Source organism: Calonectris borealis, chromosome 2 (assembly GCF_964195595.1).
Source record: "Calonectris borealis chromosome 2, bCalBor7.hap1.2, whole genome shotgun sequence".
NCBI lineage: Eukaryota > Metazoa > Chordata > Aves > Procellariiformes > Procellariidae > Calonectris > Calonectris borealis.
The window spans coordinates 153,091,204-153,118,552 of NC_134313.1; the positions used below are offsets into that span (position 1 = coordinate 153,091,204).

General features: G+C 38.3%; 2 protein-coding genes and 1 long non-coding RNA gene across 10 annotated transcripts in view; 2 read left to right on the forward strand and 1 right to left on the reverse strand.

Annotated features, from left to right (window-relative positions):
* Positions 1 to 4,428, forward strand: part of ACBD5 (acyl-CoA binding domain containing 5) — a 35,427-nt gene extending 30,999 nt beyond the window's left edge. For 3 of the 8 annotated variants that reach the window (XM_075143972.1, XM_075143974.1, XM_075143975.1), the window contains one exon: positions 515 to 4,428. In XM_075143972.1, coding sequence (XP_075000073.1) covers positions 515 to 527 — 13 coding nt within the window. In that variant the 3' untranslated portion in view covers positions 528 to 4,428. The other 5 variants (XM_075143968.1, XM_075143967.1, XM_075143969.1 and 2 more) reach the window with 2 other exon arrangements.
* Positions 3,533 to 25,282, reverse strand: MASTL (microtubule associated serine/threonine kinase like). The gene is made up of 12 exons (XM_075143963.1): positions 25,084 to 25,282; positions 22,868 to 23,005; positions 21,255 to 21,394; positions 20,352 to 20,440; positions 18,877 to 18,983; positions 18,416 to 18,548; positions 17,665 to 17,837; positions 15,296 to 16,537; positions 12,786 to 12,924; positions 9,595 to 9,708; positions 9,403 to 9,504; positions 3,533 to 6,945 (listed from the first exon to the last, which is right to left on the reverse strand). The coding sequence occupies exons 1-12, from the start codon at positions 25,276 to 25,278 to the stop codon at positions 6,788 to 6,790; spliced, it is 2,730 nt and encodes a 909-aa protein (XP_075000064.1). The 5' UTR covers positions 25,279 to 25,282; the 3' UTR covers positions 3,533 to 6,787.
* On the forward strand, positions 17,641 to 25,768 carry LOC142079569 (uncharacterized). The gene is made up of 2 exons (XR_012672714.1): positions 17,641 to 17,721; positions 24,587 to 25,768. It is a non-coding gene; the product is annotated as an uncharacterized LOC142079569 (long non-coding RNA).
* The last annotated feature ends 1,581 nt before the right edge of the window (positions 25,769 to 27,349 follow it).

Below are 27,349 nucleotides of genomic sequence, written 5' to 3' on the forward strand. Positions count from 1 at the left end.
GGAACTTAATGCTGACGATCTGGGTACTCATATTGGAGCCTTCACTGAAGAAAGCTTGAAAACCTGAATCCTAAGGGCTCTAAAACCAGATCACAGATAGAAATATATTTTTAATAATGATTGAGAGTTGTTTAGATCCAGCTTACAATTTTAGAACGTTCTCATTGCACGTTTTCTGGAGTCACTGGAAAACCAGCTCATAAGTGTTGCTCTGCTGTGAGCCAGCAAACCACTGACTGATGTGGTCAGGGACTGTTCTGAGGAATTTCATCTGCAGTTCAGAATTCTTAGTGATATTTTGTACTCCTCGGTGTAAGTTGTGCCAATTTTGTAAACGTGCAGATTGTTTTGTAACTTAAGAGGGCAAATTTTCAGGTACCTTGAAGCAGTGTTGTATTTTAATGGATTGGAAATCATTCGTGTGTAACCTTAATTGATTTGTTTATTTAGACAAATGAAAAATCATCTCATATGTGAAGGTACATTAAACTAATTTATTTGGTTCCTCTTCTAGAAAACTGAACTGAGAATTCATGGCTTTTTGCTTAAAGACTGCTAGGAGAAGATGGCCCTGGAAAGCGAAGGAATTCTGAATTCTCATAGAATCTCAGAATCTGGGATGATGTTCCTTCTGTTATAGTAATATTTTATACTACCTTTGAGCTAAACATTTAAGGACTAACATCATTGAAACTTGAATGATTCACAGCTCCTAGGTTACAAATAAAATACATTTAATAATTCCATCCTCAAAACCATATGAACATTGATTATTTTGGAATGTGCTTGTGGATGGACCTTCAGTAATTACTGGTCTTGCTGATGTCAGATGATGAAGAGAATATCATCTTTGTAAAAGAATAAGTGAAAAATATGTAAAACTGTCACTTTAATATAGAAATAATTTTACAATCACAACATCCCTGCCTGTTTTTCCACAGGGTTTCATATTATCAGATGAAAGCACTAATAAAGTATGAATTAAATGCATTGTAAGCCGTTGGAAAAATACAATATAGCTCTGAAGAATTCAAGTGGTTACTTTTGCTGCTAAACAAGTGTGGGGCAAATTTCCATATAAATTGGTCAGAAATTAAGTTGAAAACTTCACTTATCCTTTAAGATTGTAAAGGAGATTTGGGAATTGATATATGTCTTGAAAGTTAGAGCCATTAATAACAGAGGGACTGTCAAATATAAGCTTGGAAACAGCTTGTGGTACAAGGGACCCATCTAAGGAGGCTGCACTTTATATTTTTAACTTTGATAATAGTATTCTTGTTGACAACAGCTTGTTTTAACTGAAATACATGGTTTAAGCACAAGGTGCTTTAAAATGAGATGAAAGCTAGCTCTGTAAGTGTATCTCTAAGATTTTGAAAAGCTCAGTGCACTGTAAGTTTTCTGTTGTCAGTTTATGTCAAATTAAAAAAGATTTAATCCAGCCCTAATCTATTGTGGACTTTTCCCAAGTCACATTACGAAAGATATCAGTTCTGGTATTTCTTTCTTATCCTTCTACTTCCTTTCAAAACAAAACTTTTCAGGTAATTTTGTTGCTGATTCTTTTTTTTTCTTTCATGGGGTATTTATTAACCAATAAATATACAGATAGACTTACAACTTTGTGAAGTTTGCTTGATTAAAGCATGCATTAAAGCATTGCTTGATTAAAGCATTGCTTGATTAAAGCACTTAATTTTAAAATAAATTAATATATAAGTTGTCTAAATCTCTGGAAGAGGGACATGCACTAAAATTAGATTTGACAGAAAACAAAGACATTCATTTGCTATAAAGAATTACATCATAACATAACTTGTGTTTAAGATCTGAAATTTCACCATATTATTGATGTGCTTTCATTCTCCACCTGGACTACATATTACAAATAATTTTTGAGGAAAGTTATTTTTTGTCGTTCCTGAAAATCTTTTCTAGTTTGGAAAACATTTTTCATACAAGCTATACTGTATAAAAATGTAATCACAGAATTTAATGTTTGTTTTACCAGAGCAATTTTAATCTTGTTTTTAGTTGTGTGGGGTTTTTTTAGGAGTTACTTTTCCCCCTCTTCTGATTTTCTTATTGTAAAGCTGAAATAAAAAATAAAATGATCAGAACCTTTTTGAAGGCTGCTGTAACAATCGGATGGTTTCACGTGCCAGAGATGAGTTTTGGTATGAGATGTACTGAAAACTCAGGTTTGAACAAAGCTTATGCTGGAAGGGAAGTGCTGCTGTGACCTGAAGCCATTGTGCCTGTAGCTTAAAGTTCCTAGAGTGATTGACGACTTACCATAAAACGATAGAAATGATTATAGCTGAAGGATACTCTAGCTTGAAGGTCACTTTAAAACAATAAAAAATCCTGAAGCAGCATGTCTTCTGTGCCCTGGAGTGCCTCCTCCCTCGGGTCATAACCATGTTACATGTAGGCATCTAGCTTTTAGAGATGGTACAGATGTTCTCAAAGGTACTTAACTGTTAACTTCCCACTGAAATAAATGTTATTTATTCATGTTTCAATAAATCAATCCCTTACTATTTTGTATTTTATCTTGAACTTTCTTAATGTTTAGTAAATGCTGTACATTGGATGCTTTGACTGTACACAGGAGCCTGCTGGCTACGTCGTGAAGAAGCAGTCTCAATCTTAAAGTTGTAATACAAAACAACATCGCTTTTATAACCATTTACTTATAACCATTTACCATTTTATACCATTTACCATCATAACTGGGCCTCAGCTGTTAGGGGTATCTCAAACTCACCAAAACTTGAACAGATTTCTAGTTAGCTGGTATTTCATCTTAAAGGTAAGAAAAAATGATTTATTTTTTATAATTTGCCCACATACAAAGAGAGACAGCTTTAACTTGGAGAAAGTGGAGAAGCAGATCACTGGAGCATGTTGTTCTAGCTGGTGCTCTCCCCAGGAGGGCTGGCAGTCAAAACAGTTCTGCATAGCACTGAAAACAGCACTTTTGAATCAAGTGTCCAGCTAGTTTCCTGCAGTGAATCAAACTTCATCTAAAAAGCATAGGTTTGCTCTGGATGAAACCAGATGGAAGAAGACATTCCACCTACTAATAGGCATTCAGTTGAGGGAAACAGAACAGAGCCAGGTATAAGGGGGGGTGGGGTGGGTGGGGGGCAGCCCTCTCTTTCTCTCCTGCTCTGGTCCTGCGGCAGCACAGTAAGTGCCGATGGAGATGGCGCCACTGTCTGTCTTTGACTCATTCTAGTTACCACAGAGGAGCAGACTCCCAGCAGGAGTTACAGAACATCCAAGGACTCCTTGCTCCCCTGCCATGAAATGCACAAATGTAGCTTGTAATAAAGATTGCAGGGAACTGGAGGGCATACACACCTGTATTAGAAAGTGTTGGGTATCTCCATACTTACAATCATTGTCTTTGCTGGGGTAGGAGGAAACCGTCGGGGTTTCTGTGTAAAAATCCACCTCTAACCCCCCCGAAGAGGGTCAAAAGTGTAAGACAGTTTAAAGACAAAAAAATGCAGAACCAAGGAACAGCAAGACTGCAGTATTTTATTTTATATATTTACACAAAAGTGTGCAAAGTAAATTTTTTGAGAACGTAGTAGAGAGGAAGAAAAGAATGCATTTTACTTTTAAGAGTAACCATAGGTAAACCTGATCATGCCAAAACTGGAACCAACTAGCTCAAGAACACATGGCAGCATTTCAGTATCTTGGCCTCCAAACATTGCACAGCATATAGGTGAGGCTAACGCAAGTTACTGGTAGTAATAGTTGTCCAAGACTGCTATTTCTGTGTAAGAAAGTGTGACAATTACTGATCTCTACAGTTTTTAGCACAGTTCTGTCCAGCTAACAGCAGATAAACTGTCTCCCAAGATAACCTGGAAGCTAGAGAGCTTGTATGTAGTTCATGCACATAAAGAAGTTTAGACCTTCAAGAAACACCATGTAACAGCTGGAGTACTTGCCAAGTGGCATTACACAGCTTCTAAGGACCAGAAAATTTTGCCAGCTTACACCAATATTTGTAGTTGATTACTAACGAGAAAACAACTTGAAATCTCTTTCAGCTACTACATTATAGCTTTTTGTACTTTTCCCTGTAGTATTTCAAGTCAAGCAATAAGTGGGGCAAAAACAATGGGATTAAGAGTTGACAAGGAATTCCATATTGAAGCTAGGATTCACCTTTTTAACAAAAAAAAAAACACCCACAAACCAAAAAACCCCACAACAAACAAAACCACACTACAAACCCCAACCATCAACTTGTTGAATTCAAGTCCATGTTTGCTATGATCAGAATAAATGCAAGATATTGAAGAGAATGGGGTATTGCAAGGCTTCAGTGCTAATTGTGCAGAATTTAACAGTTCTAGACAGCAGTGTAGTGATAACTTTTTACATTAAACATTCTGATTTGTCAGTCGGCCTATTTATTGTTCTACAGAATTTATGTTTTTACATTGCATTATAAAACTATAGTAGAAGAACCATAATTTTCTTTTAGAATAAGGTTTTTATAAGGTTTGAGGTTTTTGTAAGAACAAAACAGTAAGTTAACAAGATTCTTTATGCCTAATGTTTTGGTATACTATTATCTCTAGCTCTATATACGCTAGCATTAGATTAGCTAAAAGACTTTTAAGCAGTTCTGTAGTTCATTGTGAATGGTCAAGAAAAAGTTTAGATAGACGCTTACTTGACCCTTGCAGCGGATTAGGAATTTTTTCAAGGGGTTAGAGGTTACCTTTAAATGTTATAATCTTACATGTTATACTACTGTAACTAATTTTTTCTGCCTTGAAGGGAATGTATTATACAAAATGGGAACAGGTTGTAACCATTTGTAAAGTACTGAAGACAAAGAGCTGTTGTGGTGTTCAGTTTACATTATTTCCTAACACATTTTTAGAGTATTTTCCTCAGTATGAAACTGAGATTCATTCTTGTAAGACTAGTTTTCTTAAACAAGATTACTAGAAATGGAAGAATAAATTTCACAAAATACCAGTGATTACTTAAATTAAAGTATTCCTCCTCCCCCAGTTTATATATTCTAACTATACACAGGAAAAATGCTAAAGAACTTCTATCATATTCAGAGAATATTGTCTATGGATACTGCTTCGGTAACACATTACATTTGATTGCTTGCACCTTTTTCATCTAACATTAATTTTGGTGAGATTCAACAATTTAGAAGTTTTCTGAAACTGAAGTTCTTAGCAAAGGGAGTGAGAGTCACTGTATGTTTTGCCACTTGCCAAGATTCTGTTTCACTGTGGGAGTTATCACACCTAGAGCTGGGATTTGTCATTCTGAGCTGTTAAGAATTAGCTCTCTTTTGGTCCTAGGAAACTTCCTTTTTCTCCGCCATCCCCATTCCTTTCCTAGCTACCTGAGGGGGAAGCCTAGCAGACGCTGTTTGCTCAGAATTCCATCAATAAATCTGTCTTCCAGGAAGCAGGGCAATGAAGGGACAACTCACTCCCCCTGCAAGGAGGGTCAGTTCATGAGACTCAAAAGCCACTTGGCAAAAATCACTAGCAAAATGCTTGGCTTCTGGCACGTGGCCACTGGCTGGCACCACCATCTAGCACAATTGATCTTTATCTAGCAAGTACAAACCTGAAAAATAAAAATCCTGAGAAAGATACCTATGCAAGAAAAATATTGAAGATAATTTAAACAGAATTATCTACTAATAAACCTCTAAAACCTAGCAGATGCAAGTTTTGTGTTGCATTTGAAAACAGATTTAAATATACTTCCCCCTAATTAGGAATTATAATACTGAATATACACTTGTAACTTAAGTTCTAGTAAAATCTAAGATCTGGTTGTGAGTTTACAGAACAAGTCTGTTAATTTGCAATGCATTATAGTCTTTAATCTATAGCAGCTTCAGTATGAATAATACTTCACTTGTTAGCTAACGCTCAGGTGATTTTTTGTTTCCTGTGCTCACTCATGTTAGATGATAAACACATATACTCAACATTTTCTAATTAAAACAAGTAATTGCTAAAATGTATGCTGTTCAGTCCATCTTCCTACAGCGTAAGTGGTTTCAATGCAACGATTTACACAGGCTTGCCCCAGATATCCTTTCCCTACCCCATTTGTCTAGGAAAGGATAATAACTGGTGGAACTACTGTCAACCTCACATGTCACATTTAGCTGAGTTAACTTTGAATAACACTGTCTTTTTTAACCCTTCTTGGGATAAGATAAACAGAAGTAAGATGTTTCAATGCTGCATTAAGATTTCAATTTTTCACTTCAAATGAAAACATCTGTTTTGCACAGTGGATATATATATTCAAACCGGTCAGAAAGGAATACTCCCAAACAAGACTGCTGTTACACTGAACCACCAATAGGTAAGTTATAATTAGATACAAGTAGCATGCATTTATGTCCTTTCCCCATTATGTTTACCTGGGAAATAACTTCACACCTCCTAACTGGATTTACTCATTGCTATTAAAAAAAGCCCCATCATTGCCAAGTGTTATTAGCTCCAAGAAATACAACACTCTGGCCTCTTAGTAAGGTGCAGTAAGTGAGATAAAAAGTAGCATGGAAGCACTTGATACCAGCTAAGTTTTGTACAGTAGTAGTTTCACTTCAGAATAAAGGATATAATAATAAAAACAGACTGATAACTTAAAACACACTCTGAATTTGGCAAGGAAACTTACTTAAGACCAAACTAGTGTTATAGGACAACCTGTAAGTGTGCAAAAACATGGAGAAAGTTCACTTATCTTGATGCTATAAGCTAAATCCAGACACAGTCAGGTGCTGAGCGTTATTCCTAGCTTCAAAGTAAGAGGTATCAGTTTCATCATCCGGCTGAGGTATAAATGGCATAGTTTGATTCTGTAGATTATCCCAGTCCACACCATGAAAAAGGGGGTGATGTTTCAGTTCTGAAACAGAAGTTCATATAAGCATTATAAACTTCCTTCTGTCCAAGCGCCATAGTCACTTTGTTCCTTTGATGCATAGCTGTCAGTAGATTTGCTCTATTTTGCTGTTTTGGAAATTCACAAAAGCGCAAATAGCAGTTGGGTTTTGATTACCCCCAACCTCAGTGGGATCAAACTATTGCCTTCCCCTAGTTGGAGAACCTATTCTACACAGCACACATACTGGATCAGAGGTGCCCGAGGGACATTTCTCATGATAGGGCACCACGGACATTTAAGCATCACTTCAAGGTCTGTTTCTAATTTTGCCAAAGTTCTGTGCTGAGTAGACACGTGGGAGTCACTCCCACCCTCCTCCACTCCAGGCCACCTGCCTTTTGCTAGCTCATGCAGCAGTCCTCCTCTGCTTTTTACAGTCCCCTTTGGCCTACCACCAGACACAAGTCTAAACACCCTTACAGTGAAGTTACCACAGATCATCAGATTCCCCTTTCCAAGCCTGAAGGTGGGATAGCTAACCAAGCTGCAAGACTTTCTGGCTCAAGGAGAACTCCCCTGCCCTGTCCATTCTGACCAGAAGGTGACTTCCTGGCACGCAGGATCTGATATGTCTTTTGCATAACCTGGAAACCCCACTCCCTGCTGATAGTGACTTTGCTACTTTGATTCAATCCAAGAAAGCACCTTTTCAGCCAAGTGGGATACAAACCCATGTTTTTAATCACCTGCACCACAAAAATCAAAAGCAAATAGGAAAAAAAAAAAGGACAGGTGGTTAAAAAAAAAGTCACTTTTAGGAGGAGGTGGAAGTTTGACCACGACACTCACTATAAATTTTAATTCTAAGCACATACCATCTATCAGCTAAAAGCCTGTGGTAAGACATTAACACTTGTTTATTATTTCTAAATTTCAGGATCAAATAGTATAACACAATATTAAAATTTATTTTAGATAAAAGGCAATAAATCAGAGGGTTAGTCTTCTAAATCCTTCTAATAGCTTCAGCAACTATACATGCAGCAGGACGCTGCACAGATCTACTATCTCAGAACTGTATGTAGTTCTGCTCTTAAAGTTCTCACGTACTGAAACCTGTCTTCAGCTGAAAAGGTGAGCAGACTTCATTGTCTTTTCCAAGGCAGTATTGATGTGTACCATAGCTGGCAGTCAGCTCCTGCCCACGTCCTTGAAGAAGGGGGAAAAGACAAACCCAAACCTCGGATACCAGTGTTCTCTGCCAAATGCTGCTTTAAAGCTTCTCTTATCTGGAAAGACTGAACTCATAGAAGCACAGCACAAGGACATGACATAACTGGGATTTCTCAGTAAGTTAGGCTTCATGCTGGAGGAACAGAGAGAGGGGGGGCATGTGTGTTGGGGAGGGGGGAAAAAGATGACAGTGATGGAAACTCAATTACAATGAAGAAAACTTAATGGTTGTCCTGAAAGCTACCTATAAATTGGATAAAGAGATCAGATACAGTTAAAGGTCCCGACAAAGAATGAATTTCCAAGAACTTCAGATTGGAAGAAACCATTACGTGATCCAGTTTAAATTTCTATGCATGACAGGCAACTAGATTTCCCCCTATTATCCAGGAATAAAGACAATAACTTGTGTTCAACTAAAACATCTTCAAATTAAGATATTAGATGTTTTTTGAGAGACATTAAAGAGCCACAGAATTCCCTGTTGTCATCATGTTCTTCATTTATAACCAGGTGCCTTCTCTAATTTGAATTGGCCTGGTTTCAGCTTCTAGCTTTTAGTCTCTTTATGAGTAAGCATTTCCATAATATTTTCCTTCTCTAGTGATTTCTTGGGCAGTTTTCTCATAAGATTTCTTCCTCTTTTTCCGAAACATCTCACTCTAAGCTTCCGTCATGATATCAATTTTTTTTATAAAATATAGTCACTGTTACAACAGCAAATGTTTAAAGTCCTTGTACAAGGGAAAAAAATTATATAGACTTTGTATAGTATATATTGTCTAACTCTGTGTTCCCCCATACATTCAGTAAAGATAGGCTGATTCCTAAGAAAAAGCTCCTTTGAATTAACTTTTCTAGGAGGCTTTTCTCCCAAAGGATAGGCTTTTAACCAAGGTTACTGAAATCAGATAGGTCAACAACCCCAAATACCTGTTACCAAGTTAGATAAGAGTGAACTTTAGTATGTCAGAAGTCAAACACTAAACATCCATAGCAAAACAGCATTAAAGCAAAACAAAAGTTCAATAAAAAACCACCACAGCCCCCCAAAAATTTCCTCATTCAAAAGGGCAAAATCCCACAAGAAATACAGAAAGTACCACAACTTGTATAGGGCCAGAACACTTAACATGGAACCTAAATAGGCGTTAAAGTTTATTAGTCTAAGTTTCAGGAGGAGGACATCACCACTTCGAAATTTTTAATTAGTTGCAAAGAACACAAGAGAATTTTAATACTAACCCTTCAGTCCAGCTCTCTTAGCACTGTCAATTGTTAGAAGAATATCTATTGCATTTTGGGCGTTATCAGACAGCTTTTCTTCACCCTCAGGCCAGGGAATATCTACAGGCAAAGATGCAGATGAGTCGGTAACTCAAACCATAAAACAAAGGTTGGACATACATACTTCCCCCAATTACTGAAACAGATTACCTCTTTTCAAAATATTTTGGAAGACTTGTGCTGGTGTTTCATCATTAAAAGGTGGAATTCCAGTTAGAAACTCAAACAGACAAACTCCAAGGGCCCACCAGTCTACAGCAGAACCTGATAAGAGAAATCCAGGTCATTATACTAACACAAAGGTTTACTGATATTTGCAAAGATTTCAAGATTAGCCATGGCAGAAATTGAAGAGTGTTTAAATCCTCCAGAATTTCTTGGAAGTGAAGGAAGAGACAAAATAAGTTGTACTTAATAATCATGCAGAAGATTAAAAAAAAAAAATATTAAAGTCTGCTCCTTAATCCATTATAGATAATACCAGGGTTTACCGATAAAAGCAAGAGGGCTCTTAAGAACAATCTAATTTTCAACTCCCATCACAGAGAATCCAGGAGCTAACTTCTCCAAGAGATTGTTTTGTGATAAGAAACAGTTGTCTTTAACAACTGCTCTAGAGCCTGGATGAATGCTCCATGTTGTAACCCGTATCTTTCTCTCAGTTCTTTCAGAAGTCTCCAAGAATTCAAACTACTGAACTTGATTTTCAGTTGTCTAAATTTACGTCAAAATATTGAAGACAGCTTGCAGAATGAGCCAGCACGCAAGAAGCTGGAATTGCTTTCCATTAAACTAAAGTTGATTAGGGCAATGCATAGTTACTAGCTATCTCTCCTTTGTTATTAAATAGTTTTGGTTTTCCACATTTCAGGGTTTTTTTTGCCAAACCCATCTTATTAACCTACTTAAAAACAAGCAGGCAAAGCAATCCCAGACACCACTGCATGCATTCTAAGCTTTCTGCATCTTTAAGCCATGCCCACTCCACTGTATAAAGAATAGATGCCACGTTTGCTGCAAAAAAATCTTTGAAAGAGAATAAATGTAGTTTTTCTTGGCTTTTTGGCATATAAAAAAAAATTAGGACACCTCCAAGTTAAGAAAAACAAATGTTTTGAGCCATTTCAAAAGGACTATTGACTAAGTTTAGAAATGCTGAAAACTGAAGTGTGTAACTAGTAATCTAATGCACTTCTAGCAACTTTTAACAGCAATAATAGTGCCCCACCAAGCTAAGCATATCAAAGCAGTGAGATCACATCCCCTGTTGTTAGAGGTATTTGGATGTTCAGATAAAGTATTTCCAGCTTCAGTCAAAGTCCAATAAGATCACAACTCTGAACGATGCAGTAACACAGGTTTCAGAAGCAATTTTTCCCACCCGAAGTTTAACTAAAGATTTGATTAACTTCTACCATATCCCTGTTAAATCACTTCTATCAATATTTGAAGCAAGAAACAGAAATACCAGGTCTTGAGCATCTGAGCCTTCTTCACCCATACGCAAAGTAATTCAGACTGATCGCAATAAAGTAAAAGGAAGCAGTGAGACAGAGTGTCCCTGGTTTATTTCCTGTTACACAATGTCTTTAAGAATGCTGACTTTACTCCTGAAGTATAGGCTTAAGTGGGATTTCCGATAGCCTAGTCACAGTGATACTGATGTTTCCTGAATCTTTTGTGGAAGTATCACGCATTCTTATGTGGAGTGTATATTGGACATATCTTTCTATATAGAAACATTGTTCACCCGAACAATTTTCTTGGAAATTGTGATCTAGTTATACTTTGACTGTTCACAGTTATGCTGAACACTCCACTTCTGCACAGTATATAGCAAACTCACCAGAGATCAGAGTCCCTGCATATGAAAATATGAAAAGACAACGAAGCAAGAACATTACAATTATTGCAAAAAAACCTAACAAATACAAATATCAGATATCAAGTATGATTCTCTGAAGGCATAGGAATGCAGATTTTTTTCTTAAGGTAGTAACTCAACAATGAAGAAAGATGGCAATATTAAATCTAAGTTAAAAACAGAAATAAAATAGTTTTGTAACATGATTATAGTTTAGGATTACAACTACATTTACAAGCAAGTTAACAACACCAGAAATATTTAGTGAGGGAAAATTTTGAGTTCGAAGCCAGAAAACCCTGGCTTCACTGAAGGTAATGGGAGATTTTTCATTTCCTGACATAAAACCCAGGCTCTTTGCAAGTTATCACTGAAGTCCTGAAAACACTCAATAATTGCACAGAACTCACCTCGCAACAAAATTTCACATTGTCTAAGTAGCATTGATTACATTTCCAAACTATTACCCAGTTTTAACGGCTGCCAAATAACCAGGATTCCTAAATGGAAGTGCAAAACAACAACTACATATGTTTAGTAATTTTAGTCATTACAGTTAAATTGTTAAATCTCTTCATGCAGTTTTAGTTAATGTATATTGGCTGCATACAGCAGAATTTTACTGTTCCATGGATTAGTAATCACTATTTCTCAATGAAGATATCATATTTCATATAATTTTCCTAAGACTATTAAGCTCTACAAAATAAAAGTATACTTTTGAGATGGAAATAAAATGTAATTATAAGCACAACAAATGTATCAGGGATACATTGCATTTATTTTTTGTTAATGGTTCTTGCAAGTTAGCAGGAAAATATTTCAGACTTTTTGTTGATCTCAGTGGAGCTCAGGATTTGAGCCAGAGAAATTTATGCACTTCAAAGTTGTGCTATTTTATTTTCTTATAGTATTTTGCAAAAGAATATTTGATGGCTACTACTGTCCCTTTATATGGAGGATCCTGCCAGAAATCTTGGGTGTTTCATGAGGTCACTCAACTCAGTAACTGATTTTAATGCAGCTTTATAAGCTTGTCTGAATGCACATAACACTTTAATATGCATGAACAGGGAATACATTCTAAGAAGAATTGGACGCTTAATCCTTTCATACTAAATTTCACCAAGTTGCCCCTCCCCACCCTGAAGAATCTTTAAGGACACTCAGGATGACCAAGTTGTGATTCCTAAGCCACATACAAGTCCCAGGCTGCCTAAGCACAGCTTCCAAAGCATTAGATTAACAGCAGGCAAGACTATGTTGGACAGTCAAAACCTCCGGTCATGTGAAAAAAGTGAATGGAAGGAGCAGCTGAAGCAAACACAGCCATGAACGTTGGCAAAAGTTAAGCACTAGGTATTTTTAAAGAATTCACTATTGTATTACTTGAAGGGTTTAGAACTCCAGAGACATTTAGAAATGTAAATACGTCACCTTTCAAGTATTTACAAACTCCATGGTTTGTTTGTCTTACCATGAGGCTTTGTCAAAAGCAGCTCAGGTGCCAGGTAGTCTGGGGTCCCTAGGATGCGTTCACCTTCTACTGGGGCAGCTCCTCTTCTTACGCTCTTTGGAGTCCTATATGGTGTGCCAGCATCTCCCTGATGAGGTGTCTTAAAAAATGCAACAAAGATTTCAGACGTCAAACAAAACCAGCTGAGAAACTTTCATCTCCAGGTTTAGTAATGGGTATAACAGTTGATACTTAAGTTCAAGTCAAGAACATGTCACAAAACATACATTCCCTGAAAAAGTATGAAACGTGCTTCCATTTCTTTATCTCAACCATCTTGAATCAATGCCTACTCTTCAAGAAAATTTTCTCTAAGTTCTTCCTCCAGTGTCAAATCCACAAGTAATGTCTCCAAAAAAAAACCCCACCTAAATCTTAAACCCCAATCTTAAACTCCTCTTTCAAATTCAAATCTGAAGATAACCTACTAAATAGAATGTCAAAATAGTCTTCAATTTTAGCACTGAGTTCTTAATATTAGTCAATGAAAAGCAAGCATATATGTCAGATACCTGTAAAATAAAACGGAGAATCCTGACTTTTCTCACATATTGCATACCAGATGTACTCAAAATATATGAAATGAGCCCTTTATTGTTTAACCTGTACCCTTATGGGTTGCATAGTGCCTGCAGATGAAGTTCTGCTCAAGTTAGACTTAGTGACTGTTTACACAAGGTACACAAACCTTTTGAAAATAATTTGGTATGTTATTGGAAGATAAAATATGCAGGCTTGCGAAGAGATCAATAAATTCTTACAGCCAATAGGCTGACTGCAATGAAAAATTTCTTGTTATGACCTGGAGATACTACTAAATTATCTTGCAGAGATATATACCCTTAATTCCCATATATCTGGAATAATTTTGTTTCCATCTTGATCTTCAGTGCAGCAGAGATCAATTCATTATCACTATGCCATAAAGGCTACAGAATCCACTATTAAAATAGAAAACAGATAATTGGATTGCAATTATGTGATTTTAAAAAGAATCATAAAAGTATATAAAAAAGGTATCCTCCTGTTCAAATCTAAGTTACAAAAACATACAATGCCATCAGTCACTATTTCTCAGGAGATGAAGTGCATACTACTCTGACTCCATTTCAGCTAAATGCAAGCTAAGGTTCATGGTCAATTAAAGTTTTATGCATATGAAACAGAAGCGAGCAATTCGGACAAAGACATCAGAAAAAAAGGCTTCCCCGAAAATAATGTTTTGAATGTCCCCTTTTGGTACACCAAATCACTCAACACACTGCCAGTTCTGTCAGAAAGCTTTAAATCCTACAACTAGAACCTAAGTAACTGGATGAAGGTCTTGTAAAGCTATGCCAAAATGAAACAGGAAACACCGATTGAAAGGTATACTTTTCCTTTTCCCACATTGGGGCTCTAATTTACTTTAGGACAGTAAGATTTTTACTCACCATCAGAAGGATTAAAACGGTCAAAGCAAAAACTTCATAACCTGCAAGCAGTTTTACTGTTTACATCAATCTTTGTAAGAGGCTTGCAATTGGTACTTGAGAGTACACATTACACCATCACTTTTACCAGGATAAAAAAAGAAAATAGCAAGCACAATAGCAGTTACTAGCAGCTGAACAGGATTTGCAGACCATCTTGGGAGGGATGCAGGATAAAAAAAACAAAAAGGGAGGGGGGGAAATCAAAGACTTCCCATTACATCAGGAAACCTATAATTACTCACAAAAGTACCACACTGCACTAATAGGATGAGACAAAATAGCACAGGCTTTCTTTACCAGTTCACTGTAAAAGTAATGGATTTCTCAGAGTGGACAGACAATGCATGTTGAGTCAGAAGCAAGCCAGTGGACATACAGTTCTTGCTAAGCTCTTACAGAAATTATAATTTTGGCCACACAAGTGCAATAAGCAAAAGCCTGTCGGCAAGGGTCACTTTCGTAGAATCATAGAATCATTAAGGTTGGAAAAGACCTCTAAGATCATCGAGTCCAACCATCAACCCAACACACCATGCCCACTACACCATGTCCCTAAGCGCCTCATCTACACGTCTTTTAAATACTTCCAGGGATGGTGACTCAACCACTTCCCTGGGCAGCCTGTTCCAAGGCCTGACCACTCTTTCAGGAAAGAAATTTCTCCTAATGTCCAACCTAAACCTCCCTTGGCGCAACTTGAGGCCGTTTCCTCTTGTCCTATCGCTAGTTACTTGGCAGAAGAGACCAACACCCACCTCGCTACAACCTCCTTTCAGGTAGTTGTAGAGCGCGACGAGGTCTCCCCTCAGCCTCCTCTTCTCCAGGCTAAACAACCCCAGTTCCCTCAGCCGCTCCTCATAAGGCTTGTGCTCCAGGCCCTTCACTTTGACAGACTACCTCAAACTACTTAAATTTTCCCTAAATTATCAACAGAAATAATTTCAGATCACTAATGTCTAATGCATGCACAAAGTTTCTACATGTCTCCTTACATACCTGATAGACCCTATATGGTCTTCCTTTCTGTAATGGAGTAATAGCTGTTGGGTAAGAGCCACTACAAGCAGGTGAAAGATCCATTATATCTAAGGAAGCCATGCTACATGGCTCAGATACATTCGATATATTAATTGGACTATTATAACTTCGAAAAACAACAGCATTTTTTTTTAAGAGATTCAGTGCTTCCATCATCTTTTCTGAAGGAGAAGATACTGTGTCAAGGTAAGTTTCTTTCATGTGTTTTTGGTCATTATCCTTTTCATTATGTAACAGCTTGCAGTCCTGGACAGTATGTGCTTCCTCTCCATTTTGCGAGGCATCTCGGGACTCTGGTGATGTTATTAGCCTGTCTTCTGGTTTTGGTTCCTCAAAGGAGAGGTCTTTAACACTTCTGTCCAAATCTAAAAGCTGCTTTTCTAAATGGCTTTCTGTAGCAGACAATTCAGGAAATAAGTCAGAATCTGCACTGAGGATTCCTAAAGGTTTTTCATCATCAGTGCCTAAAAAACTTGAGTTCATGTACTCATTTTTATCATCCTTTTCATGGCCTGCATCCAGATCACACATAAGACTTTTGGCTATAATTGGAGTAAGTGATTTTTCTACTGTTTGCTGGTTACCAATAAAACTCTTAACTTCTTCTGTGTTTTTGCAGGTGTCACACAGGCATCCATCATCACAAAGCATTAAGGATTGAATTTCTGTTGTCAAACCTGTCCTTTTGTTTGCTGGAAATTCTGAGATCTGACAGCCACGTATATATTCCGCGTTGCTTTTTTTAACATAGTTAAATTCCTGACAAGGACTAGTGTCAACTAATTCAAAGCTTCTTTTTACACCTGGCTTTTCAAAAATTTCTTCCTCTTTGATAGGCTTGACAGGCTCATTCTGCCTTGAAGGATGTTGTTGATTGGAAGTTTCTGCTGTTTCATTAGTCATATCTCTTTTGTTTACGAAGAGTTTTTCTTCCCAAATCCTATTTTCAGAAAGACATTTTCTGACTATGCCTTTCACATCCAGTGTGGTCACAGGAGTATCTGTTATATCAGAATGTTCACTTCCCAGCTTCTGCCTACTGCCAGAATCATTGCTGCTGATGGGAGAAATGGCAGACTCCAGTTCTTTTTTCTTTAAAACTTTAATACCTTTGCTATTCAGTAATTCTACATTTGAAAGGAGAGCTGACCCACTGTTACTTGTTTTGGCTGTTGTAGAACATAGTTCATCTTCCCTTGGCTGCAAATGAGCACATTAAGTTTTGAGTAGCAAGAAAAATGGGATTACAGCATTATAGAAATGTGTCCTTTAAAATACCTTATTTCCACGTCCATAAAGAACTGCAAATTGGCAAGTGCTATTTATTCTTTATAAGCATTAGTAGTGACAAACATGACATAATACATTCAAAAAAATTAAAAACTACATTAGGGATAATTTGACTTTTTTTAAGAACATAAAATAAGCTTGCTAGAATACATAGAAAATGCAGTATTTTTAAATGCATGAGGATGAAGAAATATAGCAATTAAAGTTGTATTTGTGATTTTATGTTAAGAAGTTAAGCTATAGAAGTTCTCGGTTTCCAAGAAACCCCAAACCAAAGAACCCCATCCTACTATCCTGTGGCATATTATACTTCAGAGATGACAAAAGGCAAGCCTGATATTACTACTATTTTTGTAACACAATACTAAAAACAAGGCCTTGGGAAATGGACAGATAAAACAAAGAATTATAAATTTGTGTGTGATCTAAATAGGAATCGTGGCAAGGGACTAAATAGCACAGCAGCATTCTTTTAGGTCTGCATTTGCACAGAATTTCATTAACAGTTTAAAATAGGAGAAAGTATTTTGTAACAGCTATAATTACTGGTGTTAGGTTAGTTGATACAAAATGCTTCAGTAATATAAACCATAAACTTTTTCAGTTTTTAATAGCTAGTAGAAGTTTGAAGTGTATTTTGTTTATTATTTTTCTCAAGTTCTGCCTTTTAAAGAAATTCTTTTGTCTGCACGCTCAGTTAAAAAAGCTATAGCAATAAGGTCAGCTTCCAAAGAGCCAGTGCTCCCAGCATTGCCCACCTTGTGAAGAATAGGGCTAAGCCAGTGCCATCCAGTAGCAGCCTTCTCTTTCACTCCTTTCTTGCGGGCTAACTGGCATATGCTTTTCCCCATTATGTTGCAAAAGTAGTTTGATCCAAAACTCCTACTCAGCAAGGATTACAAGCCCTGCTCCTTCTCCTGTAGGAAGGCTTCTCTACACTTGAAATAACTGGGGGAAGTGAGTAGGAGATCTGCAAGAGTGCATATACAAATACAAGCTAATTTTCATTTATAGTGGGAAGATGAAACAGTCCTGACCTCTACATCTTTCTCCCACCTGGGGCTGCTGCAGCATTCTGATTCCATACTGGACAGGTATGTGTGCGACTGACTACTGGCACTGGAGGTACCAAACCTTTTTCTTGACTGAAGTAGAGTAGGAGTTAAACTTCTCACTGGCATCGCAGGAGTTAATTGAGAAGTATCAAGATCTTGAGAGAAAAAAAAAATTCAAATGTTGATACAAATAGGCAACATATATTAACCAGCTTCACACTATGCCAAGCTTTCACATCAAAGGAAGTTATGGAAAGCTATGCGTGACATCATAATTTCTCTTGTCATCTTTCCTGCATAGTCAATTCACTCAATTTTTGAAGTCGGGCCTTGACAAGAATTTAAAAGCAATATGAACATTAGCACCATAATAGCCTTCTTTCATTTCAGGTTAGAAATGAGACAGCAGCAAGATAAGACAATTTAAATGAAAACACACATTGCTATATTAAATCTTTTTCAATGAAAGTATGCCAAGAACTGACACTATTTCTGTAAAATCTTAAAGGGTCGTTTTGAATTCAGTAGTTGTATGTTTAAAAAACAAAAAAATCAAAAGATGACACAAGTAGTGTAGGTAAAAACATGTCAGACCTTAAGCACTGGAAGAATGGTAAACAGTAAGACACTGATCGAAGCACACCTTTTATCAAGTGGGTCCAAGCTACTCACATAAAATTAAAAGACCACAACCCTACAGCCAGGGTATTGGTACAAGGCTTGGTATACTCACATGTTTTGAATAATTTAGTTGAAAGAGGGGTATTTTCCTTTTGGACCATAGGTAAGGGAGAAACCACTCCATGCAGACTGTCAGATGATTGACTTGAATTGTGCCCTGGCATTTTCATTCCAACAGGAGTATACTATCAAGCAGGAAGAAGCATAGTTAAAAGTTAATGGAGCCTGAACAAAACATCCAGGATTGAGAGTATAACTTCACACATTCTTTATTATGTTTGCATCGGAGCTTAGCCATGCTCATTTACCAAATTTTTTGAAACACAACTGATAGTCATCAACTTGAAATACAGTCCAAGGTAATCACTTCAGAATTTCAAGGTACTGGAAACATGTAAGTTATTCTACCAGCTGGCAGAAGAGGTGCAGGAATAGCCTTATCACTCCATTACATTTAAGACAGTAAGTAAACTAAAAGAATGAAGTACTTCAAAGACAGTGAAAATTACTTACAAAACCCAGAGAACTGATGAGAGACAACAATTGTCCTGGAGTACGTGAGTAGTCTTGTTTTGGCTTTGCCATTGATGGTGTAGTAAGGATATCTATCATATTTATCTCTACAAGCAGACAAAAAAATATGAAGCAGCTCAGATTTTCCTTTTGCTATCATATAAGCAAAATTACAGGCATTTACTTAAGTTTTATCAAGAGGGAAAAAAATTTAGTCACATACTGAACAAATATACAAAAGAAGCCACCAAACCCAAGTGAAGACATACCCATACATTCTTATTCAACACAAGCTGTTTCTTCCTGTACATCCATCATAAAATTACAGTTTATAAATACAGAAACTGTAAAAGTCCTATTTCTTTTCCAAAATACTATGTTGTGTTATGTTTTCTAACTTGATACTAGCTTTGGGTTTTCGGTAGCAATTGCAGCTTATGGCCTGTGGGCTAAGATGTGGGTAAATTTGATTCAAAGCTTGCCTTCTCTCCCAAATATATCTCAAAAAAAGTACATATTAATTTTCATAGGAGAAAATTTAACCTTAGATGTCATTTTTTGCTCACTGAAGGTAAGTAGGCTTATAGCTCACATATCATGTTCAGCTAGACACAGTAATCCGTCCCATTAGCACTTATCAATTCAAGCAGTATATTATAGAAAATACAGTACATTATAGAGGAAAATCCTAAGTATTTTCTATGCTCTTAAAACCATGAATCAGAAACTCCATAGACAACTCTGAATTTCTATATTCCTTTAACTATATAAAAAGGATGTACCCACCAGCAGCTGTCTCAAAAAACTAAACTGGTGCTGTGCACCATTAGTTTGGCTGATATGGCTAAGGGGTTGGAGGTGCAAACTAGTTCAGGAACTAGCTATTCACCTTAAGACCTGCAGCCTATTGCCTGTGCCAGACAGTCATTTAACTCTTCAGCTATATTTTCTGCTACTTGAAAACACTATGTTCATATACTAAAGCGCTGCTGTATAATCTTCTGTTAGGGACTCACCACCTCCCCTTGTCCCACATATTAATGTCTGGAAGGTCCCAGTTCAGGTTAGAAATTAATATATACAAGGACAGAGAAACTTGAACTGAAGGACAGAAATAGCCAGAGAAACACCAAGAAAAAGCCAGAATTATCCATTCACCCTTTGAATTCTCTTAGTGGACTTCATAGAAAACTTTCAAATCCATACCCCTCAGGAGAAATGGCTCTAGATCATATTTCATACACCCTTGTCCCAAACAATAAATATTTTAGCTTCTGAAGTGCAATGCATAGAGCAGACCCTTTACTAGCACGTACCTTATCAGTACTCACCTACTAGAAATCAGATATTAATGCAACATTTGAGCTTATTTAATTGAAAGCTGCCCTCTACAGGGATGTAAAGCATTCAAGAATATGGGAATATGACACAAAAATACATTCTAATATAACCAAACAGATACAGACAACTCTTACCTCTGTTCAGAGTAACTCTGGAAAGCCCAAAGTCTGTCAACTTTATATGGCCCTGATTAGAAATGAGCATATTGTCTGGCTTCAGATCCCTGAGACATGAATATAGTTGAAGTCAGCAAAAATACAACTGAACAATATTAAGAAAGTTAACTGACCAGAAACACTCAATACAAAACATCGATTATAGCTGTTTCTCAGTAAAATCTCTTAGCCAGCAGAAGATTCCAATTGAAGAAATACACCAAAACAATTAAACATATCTAGCCCTAAATATTGTACAAACATCTCAGGCCTTGTAAAACCACCATGCATGTTACAAGAGTTGCACATTTTGTGTTTCAGCAGGTTTAACAAGCGTTCTTCCTGAGTACTACCATCACAACATTTACTAATGTGTAGCTCCTACACATGACAGTACACATGCCAAGCAAACCTCTAGTAAAAGTGTTCATGTGTGTTCTCTGTAGCACCACTGAATGCAGCAAAGAACTCTCACTACATGGGGATCATTAGAATAGTTAATGTCCCTTTGTGTGTCCTACAGTTACACGCTGGCAGCATCCAGAGGGTTCCCGAACTAACAGTCATTTAAAAGCCACAGGGAGAGGGGACCTATAAAAGGCAGCATAGCTGCTAATACACCACTGTACTGGGGGAAAAGCATGCAGGAAGGGGAAAGCAGTGTATATTTGTCTGCTTAACATATATGGACAGAGTTTATTTTAGGTGTTGTTTCATGACATTGCTGCAGTGTACACATGCAAAAAGAGCTTCCAGAAGCTCTAGCAAATGAGGTAGCTAGCTATTACTATGAAATGGTGATTGGTTATGTGTTTGAGTTAAAAATTAAAAACCCAAACTACCAAATACTTATTTGTAAGAAAAAAAAAAAGTAGGTTTTACCTGTGGATTATCCCATGCCTGTGAAGATAGTCAAGAGCCAATGCTGCTTCAGAAATATACTTAACAGCCATTTCTTCATCAAAATATCCATAAATATGGAGAAGAGATTTGACGTCTCCGCCAATAAGGTACTCCATCACCTGCCATTCAAGTGTTTTAAATTTAACGTTTTAAATTTAACATTTTAAAACACATTTCAAATTTGCAAGTAAAATATAAAATAGTTTCCTATAAAATATAAAATAGTTTCCTATAAAACAGGAAAATATAATTTCAAAGAGCGGAAGCTGATAGAAGCTTCCTTGTGCAAACTTCATTTCCCACACAATACTTTCCACTTGGATAAAATAATTAAAGCTTCAGATGACAGAGGACATGAAACATGTTCTTTTAATAGCCCATTTACTTATTTTATATTATTTGCCTAGCCTACTTTCTGTAGTCAGCTTTTTAATTAACTTCTGACAGATTTCTATATTATAGAAAATAAATTGCAAAGCACTTCTCTGAAACTCAAGGCCTGAAGCCAAAGACCACCGATATTTTGATTTGTATAGAACAGGTATCTCAATGATTTTATTTTGCAAGTGTTTATACACAATATTAAATTCAGACCCAAGACTTGTGAAGTAAGTGCAAATTTCCAGAGACATATACAGTGAGAGCTACTGTGCATTTAAGACATGAAAAAGTGTGTTTAAAAAAATACAGACAACCAAAAAAACTTAAGTAAACCCACACATTATTATGGCCCATGTCCTATTCCAGATAAAAGAAAAGTCAGCGGGGTTTCAGAAACTCACTCTTCAATGACAAGAACGAATTTATGGGGCTTTGGTCAAGAAATCTCACCAGTACTTAGATTCCAATATATAATACTATTCCATATATATGGCTATAGCATCTCCTTTACAAATCCTTCACCCTGAACTCCTCTACTCCACGCAGCAGTTAACAGAGGTTCCAAGAAAAGAAGCCTTCATTTACACTCAAAATGCGCTGTAAGAGTGCATAGCAACCTCGCCTCAGAATTTAATTAAGCTGTTCACTGTGTGTGCTTACAGCAAACCAGACAAATTACGCTAGACCCTTTGTAGACAATCTTAATCCATACTACCTTTATGTGGAGGCAGTATGTGAAACCACATTCAAGTCCTACTGTACTCCATAGTGCTCCATGTAGACTAGCACTTAGTTTTGCCACTCCATTATCCTCTTGTCATCTAGGCCAACTACCATAACGAGTTTTGAGCACAGGCAACAAGTAAAAGAGATTTCCTTTAAGTGAGCCACGGGGTGTCTTTCAGTCACTTGGCTTCTACTTGAACAGAATGGTTTCTTGTTTTGTTTTCCCTAAGATCTCTACATATTCCTAAGATATATTAGTTATTAGAAAAGACTACTGTAAAAAAAGGGAACACAGGTGGAAAGATCTCAAAGACACCAGGGGAAGAGAAATATTTCACTTGTTCAACCATTCTGAGAAAGAAGAAAGTAAAAGTGACTAAGAAATACCCACTCACTATCATAAAAATATGTTTTCAGACATGAATATAGTGCTGCACTCCATTTTCAACACTGTCATAAAACACCACAGCCATTTATTTACTCACTAAATAGACGTTATTAGCTGACTGAAGTGAGTAGTATAAGTGCACAATGAAAGGACTTTTACTAAGAGCCAATGCATCCCTTTCTGCCTGGACCTGGTGAACCATGTTTTTGTTGATCATGTCTGCTTTTTTCATCACCTGAAAAACAAAAAAAAAATCAAGTAGATAAACATTCTTTTCTTTGCTCAACCCACAGTTCTTTAGTCAGTTCATTTATCTCTATACTTCAAGCATACATATATACACGTAAAACAGAGCTATACCTTCATAGGCAGACAGAATTTTAAACTACAGGTTATTAGAGAACCATTTTCATTGCTTTCCTTCTAATTTGGTCCTGAATGGAAATCACACTACCAATATTTACTGCAATTGCATACACTGGAAAATGAATCTTTAGGCTGTATGTGAAATTAAGCTGCCCTGAGTCAATCCTCTTATCCACAGTACACAACTCAGAACCAGGAAAGAGTGTTTAACGCTTAGATATACACTTGCTGAACAAGTCTTTCCATCTCTTCAGAGGCTGAAATATATGGCCTGAGGATTGAAAATAGAGTGCAGCAGTAAGCCATCCCATCTTGGTATCCTCAAGAGCAAGACTGCAACTATTCCAGCCTCTAATTCTTAACTTTCCAGAAAAAAGCAAGTTAATTTTTGCTTAATTTAAAATTTACAATCAAGTCACCCAACAAATAAGTTTCCTTGGGAAGAAGCCTCAAAGGCATGCAACTCACAATGAAGAAATAACAAGCTTAACTGTGAATTAGACTCTAATTCCTATATTGAATTACTCCACTGTATGCTGATGGCCGCTCAATATTAATATTAATCTTGAATAGAAGATGCATAATAGCACAGCTGATATGTATTTAGGCAAGCATTGCATATACATTGGAAGTTTGCCTACCTTCAACACCTGGATATGTATGGTGATATTAAAGCAAGTTTAATTTATCCATTCTCTATGCAACACAACTGTAAAAAGTTGAGTCTACAGCTACCACGACCATTCAATAAAGGATATGATAACATATAAAAATAAGACATAAGAGCGTAATTTGATACCTTCTATGTAAGTGCTGACCTTAACTGTGAAAATATTTAACATATGTTAAATTCAGTAGCTTGAATAATCCATAAGTCTCACTGCAATACTTTCCATAAACTTGTGTAAGATACTAAAGTAACACACCTGAACCACTCTATATGCAACACCTAAACTGCAGAAAATGAGTTTCCACAGCTACCATCACTATTATTAAAGTTGATACAAAAAAAATTCCAAGAAATACACAGAATGCACAGAACTACACTTTTAGTAAGTGTTGACCTTAACTGTACAAATATTTAGCACGTTAAATGTTGTAGCTGTGAACAATCCATAAACTTCATAATAGTTATAAAGGATTTACACAGAAGCTTTCACCTAACAGGCTTATAATAAAATCACGTAAATAGACATATACAGCTCTGAAGAACAATGTCTATTTTGCATGATGTTTTTACATTTCCTTTACTTTGTGTACTATGCAGCTGGTTACAATCCTTTCAATTGCAAAGTCAAGCTCGCACAAACCATCGGTAAAGTTTTTACTACTGACAAGCCTAGTTTTTAGTCCTTTGTGTATCAACATAAAAAAACCTGTTGCATTTTCTTTTTTAAATGTGTACTCAGCAAAAATCCTTTTTATAACTTGCTCTCTTTATATATCTCAGAGGCAGATTTTTCATTCACGAACAAACGTGAGAACGCCCTCCCAAGTGGCACGACAGCTGAATGTATCCAATTATAACAAGCAAATAGCGCACTGACGCTTTGGAAGAGTTTTAGCGTAGTTTCCTGGACATTTAAGGTACTTCTAAAAGCAGTTGTCGTTATCGGATGCCTCCTAACCAAAGCCTCCAAGCGAACAGGAACGTCCACAGAAAGCTAAACGCAGCCGTGCGGACAACACATCTCCCGGGCACCCGGCTTCTGCCAGAAGAGCGGCAGCTCCCCAGAAGCCCAGGTGCCGGAAGGCAGGGGGACTCATGTCAGGGCAACCGACGGGCCTGCCAGGGCAGGCCTCCGAGGGCGCCTCCTTCTCCCCTCGGGACGTCCCTTTCCCACACAGGGTTAAACGAAAGCGGAGGACTGCAGCGCCGCGACAACGGGGAACGAGGGGGCCCCGAGGGCCGCAGGGGGCGGGGAGGCGCCCCTCGCCCCTCCTCACCTTCACGGCATAGAGCCTCCCTGCCTTGCGGCCCAGGTACACCTTCCCGAAGGCGCCGCGGCTGATGGGCTTCACGATAGTGAACTCCTCGATGGAGGGGGGCCGGGGAACCTCGATACGCCTCGGGCCGGCAGTTGCGGCGGCACCCCCCTCCTCCTCCGGCCGCGCCTCGGCCGCCGGCTCCACCGTCCCCATGTCGCGCCTCAGCCCTGGCGCCCCGCGCCGATTCAAAGCGGCACCCGCCCCGCCCCGCGGCGTCACCGGCCAACGGGCGGGCGCGGGGAGGAGGGCGGTGCTCTCGCGAGACCCCTCGCGCGGCGACCGTTGCGGCCGCACGAAGGCGCCTGTAATGGCGGCCGAACCGGTGCGGCGGTAGGCAGCCCCTCGCAGCCCCGCCTTCCCTGCTGCGGGCAGCCCCTCGCTCACATGTCCGGGCAGCGCCGGGGCGCTTCATGTGCCTGCCCCGAAGCGCTCCCGCCGCCGCCGTTAGAGACGCCATGGCTGCCGTTCTGCGCAGGCCTCTGCATGGTGGCGGCTGCCCTGATGCCCGCTCTCCGGTCTCACCCGTGCGATGCTGCTCCGGGTGGTATCTGGTGAGCAGTGTGCTCGGTTTTGTTCACAACCAGAAGGAGTTAAATATTTATTATGGACGCAGGCAAACTGAATAAAGTTGGTTGCAATGTTACCTTCGGAGTTTGTGAGTGTTGCTCTAGTGCAAGTATTTCTGATAGGCTCTCCTCGCTCTCTCTGGCTAGACCGTATTGCCTCATTACAGCCTTCCCAGCTGGATCAGAAGGGCTCCTTAAAAATTTCCTCATTCTCTTTAATGTATACAGCAATTAAAAAAAAAATCCACAGCATTCATTCTGTGGGGTCTTGGTTTTTTTTTTAGAACATCTGTTATGACAAACTGTCAAAGCTGTTGATCTGACTAATGACTACACAATTTGTTATCTAGGTTTCTAATTTGGCAGTAGGTTGTTACTTGCTGTGAGCAGGTAGACTGTCCTTTCATTTCCATGGGATGCTTGAAGGTGTAGGAATTCAACAGAACTCAGTGTGAGACATTAAGGAACTGGAAGGTAATATTTAGAAAGAAACAACTGATTTTCATTCTACATAATAATTTTCTCATGCTTCACTCACATTTTCTCACACTTGCATACTTGCAAGCTCCAACAGTTGTGCGTCCAAATGGCGTAGCCAGGATGGCTTGTGTGCAAGAATATGCTGCCTATCCAGTCCTTACTGTTGCTGCTGAGCCCTTAGTGTCTCTTGGCATCCTCTGGATTGGTGATGACAAACTTCTTTCTGGGCAGGTCTTTTATGATCAGGAGTTAGAATAATGTGATCTGTTGCTTTCCTCGAATTCCTGATTACTTCAGCCTCTAGGGCTTGCTCCCTGTTTTCTTTGATTCCTTATTTTGGATATCTCCATGGATACATTCTGCCTTCCTGTTGTGACAGCAGGGACAGGGACGGCATTTACAGCGTACGCTGACCTTGTTGCCATCCTTCTGTTCCCGGAGCACAGGCCTTCTGACAAATCATCTGTGATAGCGCCTTATCGGAGTGCGGGCCTTCTGCTCTCAGTTTACACAGCACCGTCCTCAGTGTTTACCAGTTTTACTGCTCTCAGTTGTGCTCTTGGTCATTCTTTTAACCCTTGCCTTACTGCTTTTATGTTGCTTTCACATATACATTCATAAGTCACTCACACCAATCTTATTTGTTCTGTTGCAGTCTATACATCAGCAAAGAGCTAGCTCTGCAGACGTCAGTGCAGAACTATGGGTCTCTTAACACAGTAGATTAGTCTCATCAGGCCCTTGTTTTGCTTTAAGATACATCACTTACAATCTGATGCTGCACAGGGAGGCCTTGCTTGTACTCGTGAGGGAGTGCTGCTATCCCACAGATCCCAGCAATAGATGCAATTTAATGAGCAAATGTAGAAAACATGTTTTAAATTAGCTTTCTATAATGGTATTAAATACAATTTATCACTGGCTGTATTTGTCATTTAACTCTGCAGCATTAGTTTAGCTGTGTCTCGTTGGCAGTGATTCCAGCAGAGAAGCCCAGCTGAGAGCAGGAGGGATTGCTCCTTTTGGTGACACCACAGGCCGACATCAGGTTGTGCCAGCTGTGAAACTCTTAACTGTCAGCCTGCATGTGTTCCACTACAGCCTGAGCTCATCTAAGAGAGGACCCACGTGTTCTCTTGCTTCCCTTGAGGCAGCACTACCCATTGTTCAGCTGCGTG